Below are 12220 nucleotides of genomic sequence, written 5' to 3'. Positions count from 1 at the left end.
GTTAGAAAGTTGACAAATAAAGAGGTAATTTGCAAAAATTAGACTCATACAAAGGGGATGTAGTTTTCTTCTCTATATATATACACACACAGGTTGTCATCTCGGATTTATAGTATAGTATTTATGTATTATTACTTAATTACGAAATGCCATTTTATGAATATAAAGATAAAAGTTCAAAATTTTTCTAAAACAAAATATTTTTAAAATTAATCATATTTATTTTTAAAAATTTTTAATTTTTAAATTTATTTATTAATGAGATAGTAATATTTGATTTATTGATATACGGATAATGTATCAAATTGATAATTTCTCGTAAACAAAAGAGAATAGTGCAATCAGAAATTATATAATTAACAAATTTCTAACTGGTAAATGATTTATCTGGAGATTTTTCACACACTCAATAAATATTATTGCTTTGTTTTAGTTGATTTTATGATTATTGGTTTTAAAATTTACATAATAGAGTTATGTTTTAATTTAATGGTATTAATCGATTAGATGAGTTTTAAATCTATAAAATTTAATTTTGTTTAATAAATGTGTTAAGCGAATATTACACTTTTAATAAATGTAATCATATACACGTTTAAACACCTGGCCTTAACATGAGTTTGTCTTTCTCAGGCAACCCTTCCGCTTCTTTTTGTTAGAAAGTTGACAAATAAAAAGGTAATTGGAAAAAAATAGGGATGTAACTATCTTTTCTCTCTCTCTATATATATATATGGATTAATATTTGATGCATTACATAGGTCACCAAATCTTGATACTTGATTAATGAGGTAAAAAATGGATATTATTTTGAAGGAAATAATAATAATAACAACATCAAGTTTTAATATCAACCTTCTACTTCCTTCAAAATAATATTCACATTTTACCTCATTAATAAAGTATCAAGATTTGGTGGCCTACTTAACGGTATAAAAACTATACGATATCCATACTTCAAATATTAATCTTATATATACAAACATACATATTTTTATAGATGACAATGAGTATTTTGTTATAAAATACCTGATTCGGTTATATAGGATCAAGGTATTTTATAAGCGGGTTTGAAATGAGTACGGGTAGTGATTTCACTACTCATATCAAATTTGGGCACCATCCTTTGAATACATGCCACCCGAACTTAATTATCTTGATTTTATTTATTTATTTAATAATATTAATATATTAATATGTAGACCCTAGCCTTTCCTTCTTTTGTTTTTCTCTTCTCCCCTTTCCCTTTCCCTTAATCGCAACCGCTCCTTCGGTCCTACTTCTTTTTTTCTTTTCTTCCCCTAGCTGCTCTTTCTTCTTGTCTTCCTTTTCTAAGTCGTTGTTAGTTCTTGTCGGTGCTGAACTCGCTTCCTACCAACTCCTTCTTTTTCTGGTCATGAGTGCTTAAATCCCTGGCTCAGTTCCTTGACTTGACCTAGGTGTTCAAAAGTTTCATCTTGTTAGTCTACCGTAAAGGGCCTTGTCCCTACCAATTCAAAAGCAGCAAAGGATAGAATGAAACTGGATACTTCAACTGACAGTGTGCTTCAAATTTCATCAAAGAAATTAAGAGCTGCAATAGATCAAGCTATGACTATAATGAGGGACATTAACCAGCAATACAAGACAGGGAGGAACAAGACTGAGCATTTTAATAATTTTTTTATATTACTTAAGTTTTTAAACAAGTTAGGTAATTATCAGTGGGTATGAATTAAGGTTTAGATTAGAGTAATAATTTTCAAAAATATTTGCATAGTTGTAGGATTCTAGTACTTCAAAATTAATGGGCATACTACCCGTTGACAACCTTACATGTTTTTGTCTCGAGAGTATCATGAATTTATACTTGATATATTGCCGGTATATAATATTTATATATTATTACTTAATTATGAAATGTCATTTTATGAATATATAAAGAAAAAAGTTCAAAATTGTTCAAAAACAAAATATTTTTAAAATTATCGATATCTATTTTTGAAGAGTTTTAACTTTTAAATTTATTTATTAATGAGATGAAAATATTTGATTTATTAATACACAGATAGTGCATTAAATATAAACCTTTTAATAATTTTTCACAAATAAACAAAAATAATATAATCAGATACTATATAATCAATAATTTTTTAAAATTATAAATGATTGCTCCAATTAAGAATATTAAAATGGAATAATTGACATATGGACTTCATATTTTTTTTGCCCCAAATCCCAATAAACATGTGAAACATATGACATTAATCAGATTATTAAGAAAATAAAAAACTCAATTAATGGTAAATTGGTGGCATCTTCATGATACTTTATACTTATTTAAGACATTAAATTGCAACAATTAAATTAAATAAATTAAGCAATCATATTGCTTATGTTTAACAAATTCGTCAATATCATCAATTTTTTTTCCTAATAAAACTAACAATAATTAACCTACTAATTTATTATCAGACTTTACAATTTCATTTTAAACGGATCAAACTCACTTAATTTATTTAGTTAATCATGTTATTGTGTATTTGTATAATCCATTATCTATTTATTATGCATTTAATTAATGATATTAATGTGTCTACTTGTTACTCGTTTAACATCAAAATAAATTCTTTAATGATTTATTTGAAGTTCTTTCACATACTCGATAAATATTATTGTTTTGTTTTAGTTGTTTTTATAATTATTAATTTTAAATTTATATAATGAAATTATATTTTAATTTAATCGTATTAATTAGTTAAACAAATTTTAAATCATATTATGTATATAAAATTTAATTCTGTTTAATAAATGTGTTAAGCATGCTGTGTAATATTATAATTTTAATAAATATAAACATATACATATTAGATTTTTGATGAATTAATTAATGGTGTCTTATTCTTGTTATTCTATATAATTATTAATATTTTATATTTACATCATAAAACCCTAAAAATTAAAAAAAAAAAAGATCTTGGCTTTTATAGAAAAAAAAAAGAATTTTTTTTTCTTAAAAAGATAAACAAAATATGGTAAATAACCCTTGAAAAGAGAAAACCCAAACCCGCCAGCTAGAGAGCTGCTCAATCCTCTGCCCAAAAACCCAATAGAGAAAAATGGCAGAGGAACCCGCCCCGAAACCTGGATTAGAAGGACGCACCGTTGATGAATGCCGAGACATGATCCAAAGAAGTTTCCGGAGTAAAGTTTCAAATTTCTTTTCTTTTTTTTGTTAAATGTATAATTTTCATGGATTTAATAAGGTTTTAGTGCTTTTGTTTTTTTCAAAGGTTTTGGCTAATACCCATTTCGAATTATTGGTGGTAATTCATAGGAAAAGCATATGGGAGATGTTCAATTTTGTTGCTTTACTTGCTGGATTGGAGTGTTCAGGGTTTAGGGTTTTAGGACATTTTCTTAGTTCTTTTGGGGTTTTGGCTAATGAGCAGTTCAGAATTAATGGTAATTCTATGGAAAGGCATGTTAGAATTGTCAAATTTTGTTGCTTTTAGATTCAAGTATTCAGGGTTCAGGGTTTAAGGTTTTCTGGGTTTTGGGTTCTGTTTTTAATCAATTCCATTTCTGAGATTTATGACCAAGAATTGAAGATTTTTTTATAAATGATTTTCTGGATTCAGTTTCCAATTTTCTTTCTTGTAATTTTTCTCCTTCCTTTTTTTCCCTGCATTACTTAGCACCAAACAGGGTTATCTATGATTGAATAGGCCATTTATTAATTTTTTTATTTATATATTTTGAATAGCTCCAATGGTGAAATTTTTGAAGGAGCATTTGGAGAAAGCTGGGTGCACGTTTGGGGATAATTTCATCAAGGCCGTTCATTGCAACAACCAGATTAGTGGAGGCTATGTTCGTGGTGAAGGAGTAAAAAATCTTTTTGCCTTTTGTCTTAACTTTACAAATAGTGCTTTGAAAAATTAGGCCGACTAGTGTAGGTTATTGAATATGCTAATTTGACTGTTTGAGAGTGAATTACTGTACATAACGAGTTTAAGTTATAATGCCTTTTTATATGCTGACAAGCTGTTATGAAGCTTTGTTTTTCTTGTTAAATCATTTCCTAGGATTCTGAAGTTGATGCAACAGCTCATTATAGTTAATCCTTTTCTATTCACTATTTTTTATGTGTACGTGTTTCTAGATAATGGTGTGTAGCAACCATATCAACATGCAAGATGAGGTCAATCAAGTAGTTATACACGAGCTTATTCATGCGTATGATGATTGCCGTGCTGCAAATTTGGACTGGGCTAACTGTGCTCATCATGCCTGTAGTGAGGTATGTGTCAAACTGGGCAATTAACATAGTTTAATGTTTTGCATTTGGCTCTCCTTAGACGTGGTCTCTCTTGGTACATTTGGTAAGTAGAGGTTGTAATGTTTTCTTCTATAATTACAGATTCGTGCTGGCCATCTAAGCGGTGATTGCCACTACAAACGGGAATTGCTGCGAGGTTATATGAAGATAAGGGGCCATGAACAAGTGAGTTATTTTCCCCCTTATTTCATTTCATTAGATATTTTAGATTTAAAGTCTGTCTTAAGTGGTATTTTAAATTTGAATTAAGTGTACGGTTGGCAGCAAGATGGTAGTCAAGTGACCTGTTTCTCTTGAAGTTAGTTATTAGTTATTTTTTTTCTATTTTACTTATGTAATTCCTTAAAATTATTTTAGGGTTATCTCTAGGTTGTTTATATCAGTTGGTTTTATCGCCAAAGTCTGGTTATCTTGTAGAGGGTTAGCATCCTATAAACCAAATTCTCAAGTAGGAGTTGTGCTATGAAGTTGAAGTCAAAGAAAACATTAAGTAGTTGAGTCCCCTAAAAAGAGCTAATCCTCTACTTCTCAATTCATTGTTTGTTGTTGGACCAGCCCTTAATAACTAGTTCTTCCCATTTACCACCCTTGGTTCCAGCTTGTTACAATGCTGCATTTGTAGAGCTAATAAAGAAGTTTGTGAGGAAAACAGAGCTTATCTTACCAAGGATTTTCCTTTTTTATACAAAACTCATTTATTTGTGTATTTTACCTTACGTGTTCTTTTTAACATTGTCTTAAAGATATGCTGTTTATCATTTACTTAAACTTAGGTTGTGTTTGATAAACTATTGAAAATGAAAAATTTCAATGGTTTAATTTTCTCCAATGTGTTGGATAACTCAATTTAAAAACCACTTTTCATTCTTATTTAACTGAAAATTTGTCATTTAATTGCATTGACCATATATTCTTTCCTTTGGAATTATTTATTTTCCATTTTAACGTTTATTAATGTAAAATACTTGAGAAGAAAAAATCAACAAGACATCTATTTAGTGTTTAATTTTCAGTACAACACCGAACGATTTTTACAGTAAATTCAGCATTAAATTTTTTTACTTTATCAAACAGCAGCATAGCTATGGTTTTTCTGATATAGTTTCTCGTCTATATTCTCTATCTCTAAGTAATTTAAGTTTTGGTTTTAAAGGACTGCGTGAGAAGAAGAGTTATGAAATCAGTGACTGCTAACCCTTACTGCTCCGAAGCAGCTGCAAAGGATGCCATGGAGGCCGTGTGGGATATCTGTTACAATGACACAAAGCCCTTTGACAGAGCTCCTTGAAATTTGGTCATAGCAATCCCAACCAGTTTCTGCTAGGCATATCATTTCTAATGATTCTGGAAAGAATCCTATATTTGTTTTGTAGGATAGGAACATGCCCTGGTTCTTTAATTGCATACATTTCAATCTAAAGAGAGTATTCATTTCTCTAAGAAGTCTTTTAACCCTCTTGGAGATGACTGAAAGGAAAGGATTGTACCATTTCTGAATGTTACACAAATTCTATACCAATGGTTATTGAGATCAGATTAAGAGAATAAGAATCCTCATTATACCAATTTTGTTGGATTCACTAACTTTTCACCCTCCCCAAATATCCCTTTTGCTTTTTATTGCTTCAAGTTTGGGTTGATAAGATGCTGTTGGTTCTCCAATCATTCGTTTTCTAGCATGAATAAAATAAGCATATGTTCTTCAGAAATGACCTCACAAGTCAAAAGAGGTTCTGCTTTTTGGTGAACCCTGCATTTGAAATTTGACTTGTTATAACTGTTATATCTGATGGAGTTTTCTGCCTTTGATTTCCTGTATCGTAGTAGCGCTTAAGGTGATAATTCTGCATTTGTTGTAGGAATCAAGGTTCATTGTCAAAAAGGAAAAAAAAAAAAAAGGAAAACAAGGTTCAGGAATGGCCAATCTACATGTTTAAATAATTGAAAAAAAAATGAATTATGAGATTAAAATTTCTATTCGTCTAGTCAATACAGACTTCGAGCCACGGGCAAAATCTGTTCATATCAGGGAAATACTTTGCCGTTCCATTGCGGCCAAAAGAATTCAGTATGATATTCCCCGTAGTTGCCAGTCAAGCAATCCATTCATCCGTTCACATGTGTGCTTTCTTCCACGTTGATAGTTATCAATCCAACCATGAAATCATGAACGGACGAAGCTTCAGGTTCATTGGGTAGCTGCTAACAGAATCGCCTGATTAGCTTTGCCTCTCCAGTCTCACAATGTAGATAGGTGTAAATACGGCAGGGTTTATTTCCAGAGTATGGACCACGTGGTGGCAGCGGCACTGCTTTATTTCTTTTTGGAAAAATGGGTCTTAGAAAGAACAAAAAGAAACCCGCCCCAGGCCCCCAACATGTCCTGCACGGAAACCAATAATATCCTTCTTCAAACTTTCCATGGTAGCCAGATTCACCCATGCCGCATGTCTCTTCACTTTCCTATAGAACTTTTCTTCTTTCTGTGGACCCTTTTCTAGTCTTTAGAACTTTATCCAGATGACATATGGGTAATATAAATAGAGGCCTGGGAGTTCATGTCAGTTTGAAAACAACAAAAGTGTTCAAATTAGCTGGGGATAGTGGGAAGGAGCATGGAGAAGCATTGATATGAAGGCAGGCGTGGTGCTCAAGCTGTTAATTTGCCTCTTCTTGCTTGGTCAATACCAAATATCAGCTGCCAGGCCAGGTATTTCAGGTTGTTTTCTGTATGGGAATTGAGAATCACATGAGCCATTGCGGCTTACTTAGTGCTCACTGGTTTTTGGTTGCAGTTGCAGGAATGATGGGATTAAAGGACCAGCATCAGGAAATGAATGGGAAGCAGGTGAATGGGCAAGAGCCAGTGCCTCAGTCTCAGTTGTGGACCGAGGATTATTCTCTTCCTCGCAGGAGACGGCCTGTACACAACAAGTTTGATCCCTAAATGAGGCATCGCCCTCCATTTTGTGCGGACAGGGAATTTACTTCAAGTGTATGATCAGCTAGTTGTTTGATAGCTTTTATATAAAGATTGGAGCATACCAGTCTTTGCTTTTTTTTTTTTTTTTCTCCTTTTGGTAGAAGAAGGAACATTGTCGCACAAAACTAGCCAGAATTTCTAGGTTACATCTTGAATTCCTCTCTTTATCTACAGTTTTGTTAATATCAAATACTTGAGCCCCAGGCATATAGTTTAATATTGTGGGAATCTTTACATTTTCTTTCTGTGAACAAAGCTGGAAATATTTTATTATCACAACATTCTCATAGAAGATAATTACCATAAAAATACATTGCAGTATTTAATTTAAAAATATTTAATTAAAAAATTGATTATTACCTTTAATATGATTTACTATTTACAACAAAATCGGGTTTTTTTCAAAAGTACTCGTATCTCATTGCAATAAGAAATATTATTAATTTTTTTTACACAATTTAAGTTAATAAACAATTTACAATTCATAAAACAATTCAGATTCTACATAAAAAGAATCTTCATAAACTTTTTTTTTTCATCTCAAGACCTTTGATTCAGCCTGGCCGTCAGCTGCCGAAAGTGGATATCTATTTCTTTATGTTTCCACTATAGATTATGCAAATAAAGTGCTTAAAATTGAAATCAAATGTCCCTAATCCCGATCCTAACAACACTAGGAAAAGGTGGCATGCATGGAAAAAAAAAAGAAAAGCCCTGGAGCCATGTTACAAAAGGCAATATCCACAGATTTTGTCTAACCTTACTTTTCATTGTTAAATGCCAGGCATAATAATCACAGCATTTCCCTTGGATCTTCTTGGATAATAATGTGACTAATTTGACCATTCTCCCCACCCTTTTTTGTCCCAAAATCAAGTTGGTTGTGAAATGTCCCCGTATGCAAAGTTGCAGCAAGTAAGGTATGCCGAAAGTACGAACCATGTGCAAAAGTGGCCTAGGCCTAGGACCAGCCAACCCAGTTTGGCTCAAATATTTTGAGCCACTGAAAGTGGGCCTGGCATCCGAGATCAACATTTCTGTATTGACCCAAGTAAGTTTCTTGATAATTTAGTAGATTATCTGTCATAAGACGAGTTTAGATTTGTAAGTAAGTGATTTTTCCTACATGATAGATAAATGTTTTTCATTGATATGATGAAAATTGAATACGTACGAGAACATTGCACAATTAGATCACTTCTGACACATGAACTATGATCCTGGTTCTCTGGCTCTCTATGTCTAACCTTAGTTAATAGGTTTAGACAACTAAATGTGTCATAGAATGACAGAAATAGGAAAAGAACAGGCTTGGGTTTTTTTAGAGAAACCGAACAGAGCTAATAAGTAAGAAAAGAAACATAGAGTAGATCGCCAGACTCAACGAATGAAAACATAAAAGATAACACTCCCTCATAGTTTCTCACGAAAACGTGTCTGTCATCTCCGCCCCCATGCGCTTTCCTTTCCCCTTATATTATTCTCCTTCTTCTCTCTTCTCTAACTTCTCTTCCTCTCCTTATTCCTTCTTTTCCTCGTTGCCACTCATCTTTGCCTCCTCTCATTTCTCTCCATTTCGTTCCATTTCTTTACCTGTTTCCATGGCTCCTGCCTTTGAACAAGTCCCAGTCCCACAGGAGGGTGAAACTGCAACACCCCATGACACCAACACTGGGAACAATGTTGGTAATGATGGTCAAGCTGGTTTTAAATCAAGGATCACAGTGGTCGGAAGTGGCAATTGGGGTAGTGTTGCTGCTAAGCTCATTGCTTCTAACACTCTCAAGCTCAACTCTTTTCATGGTATGTGCCCATCACTTTTTTTTTCTTCGGTTTTTTGTTGCATGCAATCATATTTCTGTGTCATTTTTTGCTTGCATGGTAACTTGTGGTTGATTTAAAACCAAGGACAGGATCACCAAAGATGTTAAATATGTGAAATTCATATGGTTGAATGATCAAAATTTTACTAAATTATGTTTAAGAGTATTGAGATTGATAATACTAATTGGAAGTTTTAAGACTTTAGATTTGTTGGAGCTGTACAAACTCATTGTGGAATTGAAATTCAATTTCTTCTAATCAAAATTCAGATGAAGTGAGGATGTGGGTATTTGAGGAGACATTGCCAAGTGGTGAGAAGCTCACAGATGTCATTAACCGAACTAATGTGAGCACTTGCAGACGTTCATTTGCAATTTGTTTGTGAGCTTGTAAATTTCTCATTTTCTAACCGTGACTTGTTTTCTTTCACAGGAGAATGCTAAATATCTCCCTGGTATTAAGCTAGGTAAAAATGTCATTGCAGATCCAGACCTCGACAATGCAGGTAGTTTTTTTTTCCTGTTTTCTTCAGGTTTCTTATAATTTTTCAGTTAAATTAGATTTTTTTGTGCTTGTATTAAGGGATAGATGTTCAATTTGTTCACGGTCATAATGGAAATTGTGCAGTTAAAGATGCAAATATGTTGGTTTTTGTGACCCCCCATCAATTTATGGAGGGTATATGCAAGAGGCTTGTTGGTAAAGTGAGTGGAGATGTGGAGGCTATTTCCCTCATTAAAGGGATGGAGGTCAAGATGGAAGGCCCTTGCATGATCTCCACTCTTATTTCTGAGCAGCTTGGCATCAACTGTTCTGTTTTGATGGGGGCAAATATCGCAAATGAGGTAATCAGCTGATTTTACTTGAGAAATTCACATGCAATGTCATTTTGCGATTTTTTTTCCCAAAAGTAATTGGTTGAGTCTGCAGATTGCTGTCGAGAAGTTCAGTGAAGCAACAGTTGGGTACAGAGACAACAGAGAGATTGCAGAACAATGGGTTCAATTATTCAGCACACCTTATTTCATGGTCACTCCTGTGAGTACCATTATTGTGCTTTTTCTTTCAATTAGCATCAAATTTATGGATTTGTTTACTGTTGCAACTCTAGATAACTGCAAATCTTAACAGTCAGATAAATCGATACGACGAATCATTGAATAGGCTGAGAGCATAAAAGAATGTAACCCATGCTTGTGGCTTTTGTGTTCATGAACAAACAGGTTCAGGACGTGGAAGGTGTTGAGCTATGTGGGACTTTGAAGAATGTTGTGGCCATAGCAGCTGGTATGTAGTGCGGTAATATCTTGTTTTCATTTTTCTATATAGCTATTGAGCTAACAGCAATCCCACTTCCTAGTGTTACAGGTTTTGTGGATGGACTTGACATGGGAAATAACACAAAGGTGAGTGCGCATGGTCTTTTAACATAGGTTTTACCTATTTTTGGCTGTCTGGTTTCTCACTGTTATGCAAACTATTAGGCTGCAATAATGAGAATTGGTCTGAGAGAGATGAGAGCTTTCTCCAAGCTGTTATTTTCATCTGTTAGGGATAGTACCTTCTTTGAAAGCTGTGGAGTTGCTGATGTCATCACAACATGCTGTAAGAAAGCAGATCTCTTCAAACCTACTTGAGAAAATTTATCTCTTTCGATACTAAAACTTTGTCATTTGTGGCAGTGGGGGGAAGAAACAGAAAAGTTGCCGAGGCATTTGCTAAAAATGGAGGAAAAAGGTTAGCCTTAACTATTTGGTCCACAAGCTTTACCAGGATATAAAGAAAATTGTGACCATACTGTTTCTCATCTACAGATCTTTTGATGAGCTTGAAGCTGAGATGTTGCAGGGCCAGAAATTACAGGTAGATCTTAAACAAGGAAAGTATGGTCTTGAAAATAATGGGAAAAAAAGATTCTGATGAGTATACAAACTGCATAGCTAAAATCTAAAGCACTAACATATTTACTATTAGCTGGAATACATAAAAACAACAGCTTAACAAGATCTTAAAGCATGTACCAAATTGGAAAGACACTAATAGACTTCCTGCTTCCTAGATGGAAAAGCGATTTTCCATGAGGAATTTCAGATCGGTTTAAATTTTTAAATTAATTCTTGGTAAAAGAAAAACGGAAAGGTTGGCTGACCTTTCACTAGAATAAGAGTTATTACCCTTATGATGAAGAATAATAGTCATTTCTATCCTGGGAATCCAACAGATAGAAACAGTTGCCATTCTTTAGCAGTACTAAAAGATGCTTTTGAATACACCTAGTTTGTTGCTTCTGAATTAATCTGTTATATGATATTCTTCTGTTATATTTAGGGTGTATCCACGGCAAGAGAGGTCTATGAAGTTTTAAGCCACCGTGGATGGCTAGAGTTGTTTCCTTTATTTGCAACAGTGCACGAGATCTGCATTGGTCATCTTCCACCATCAGCCATAGTTGAATACAGTGAGAAGAAACCAAGGTTGTCCCTATTAGAGGACTCTGCTCGTTACCATTGACTTATCCATGGATAAGACTAACTTACATTTCAGTTCACAGAAGTAGCTTTCTTCAGTTGCTTTTCAGTCAGCAGGCATAAAAGAGAAGACTTGAGCAAGTACTTTGGACAGGTAATTCAAGCGAATTGTCGGGCAATGGCAACAAAATGGGTTGCAGGCCTGAAATGCAGCATGAGTAAGAAGCTTCCAAGTTACCAGAAGGCCTTTTGGCACTTTTTTAAATGAAGGTTCAAAAGTCTTTTTTTTTTTCCACTGGTTGTTCTCTTAAGATTGATAAATATGATCACGGCCATGTAGCCTGCAAATAATCAGAGGGTGTTGAAATACCTCAATGAAATATAGTATACTATGAAAAAAGTTGAATAACATTTTGCTCGTGAAAAATGTCATCAACCTTCTTGGTCAAATTTGATTTGGTTTTTCTTACAGCCTTCTCCCATGCATCCCAGCATTAAATTGCATCCAAATGGGAAGCCACTCGTTTAAGTGTCTCAACATAAACAAGTGCACAACATGCATGCTAGTGAACCTAAAAACTGGATCCTCATTGCAGCTTTCATTTATCCTTTCTCATCTTGGCA

The 12220-nt window shown here is 33.5% G+C and overlaps 2 protein-coding genes and 1 long non-coding RNA gene across 3 annotated transcripts; all 3 read left to right on the top strand.

Annotated features, from left to right (window-relative positions):
- On the top strand, positions 3003 to 5905 carry LOC18600886 (mitochondrial inner membrane protease ATP23). Its single transcript, XM_018118807.1, has 5 exons — positions 3003 to 3183; positions 3746 to 3867; positions 4145 to 4282; positions 4403 to 4486; positions 5475 to 5905. Exons 1-5 carry the CDS (start codon positions 3099 to 3101, stop codon positions 5607 to 5609), a joined length of 564 nt encoding a protein of 187 aa, XP_017974296.1. The 5' UTR covers positions 3003 to 3098; the 3' UTR covers positions 5610 to 5905.
- Positions 6310 to 7521, top strand: LOC18600885. Its single transcript, XR_001927422.1, has 2 exons — positions 6310 to 7031; positions 7117 to 7521. It is a non-coding gene; the product is annotated as an uncharacterized LOC18600885 (long non-coding RNA).
- On the top strand, positions 8614 to 12046 carry LOC18600884 (glycerol-3-phosphate dehydrogenase [NAD(+)]). Its single transcript, XM_018119868.1, has 11 exons — positions 8614 to 9107; positions 9398 to 9474; positions 9561 to 9633; positions 9756 to 9973; positions 10059 to 10166; positions 10352 to 10415; positions 10497 to 10534; positions 10613 to 10733; positions 10811 to 10865; positions 10943 to 10991; positions 11457 to 12046. Exons 1-11 carry the CDS (start codon positions 8759 to 8761, stop codon positions 11637 to 11639), a joined length of 1335 nt encoding a protein of 444 aa, XP_017975357.1. The 5' UTR covers positions 8614 to 8758; the 3' UTR covers positions 11640 to 12046.

The sequence above is a fragment of the Theobroma cacao genome, chromosome 4 (genome assembly GCF_000208745.1).
Source record: "Theobroma cacao cultivar B97-61/B2 chromosome 4, Criollo_cocoa_genome_V2, whole genome shotgun sequence".
NCBI lineage: Eukaryota > Viridiplantae > Streptophyta > Magnoliopsida > Malvales > Malvaceae > Theobroma > Theobroma cacao.
The sequence above is the reverse complement of the archived record's forward strand: the minus strand, read 5'-3'. Positions and strand labels throughout refer to the sequence as shown.

Excerpts from the sequence above, each read along its gene's own strand:
- LOC18600886 (XM_018118807.1), top strand. The coding sequence starts at position 3,099 with ATGGCAGAGGAACCCGCCCCGAAACCTGGATTAGAAGGACGCACCGTT. Across the intron at positions 4,283-4,402 it reads CTCATCATGCCTGTAGTGAG|ATTCGTGCTGGCCATCTAAG; the intron begins GTATGTGTCAAA and ends CTATAATTACAG. Across the intron at positions 4,487-5,474 it reads AGATAAGGGGCCATGAACAA|GACTGCGTGAGAAGAAGAGT; the intron begins GTGAGTTATTTT and ends TTGGTTTTAAAG.
- LOC18600884 (XM_018119868.1), top strand. The coding sequence starts at position 8,759 with ATGCGCTTTCCTTTCCCCTTATATTATTCTCCTTCTTCTCTCTTCTCT. Across the intron at positions 10,167-10,351 it reads CTTATTTCATGGTCACTCCT|GTTCAGGACGTGGAAGGTGT; the intron begins GTGAGTACCATT and ends ATGAACAAACAG. Across the intron at positions 10,992-11,456 it reads TGCAGGGCCAGAAATTACAG|GGTGTATCCACGGCAAGAGA; the intron begins GTAGATCTTAAA and ends TGTTATATTTAG.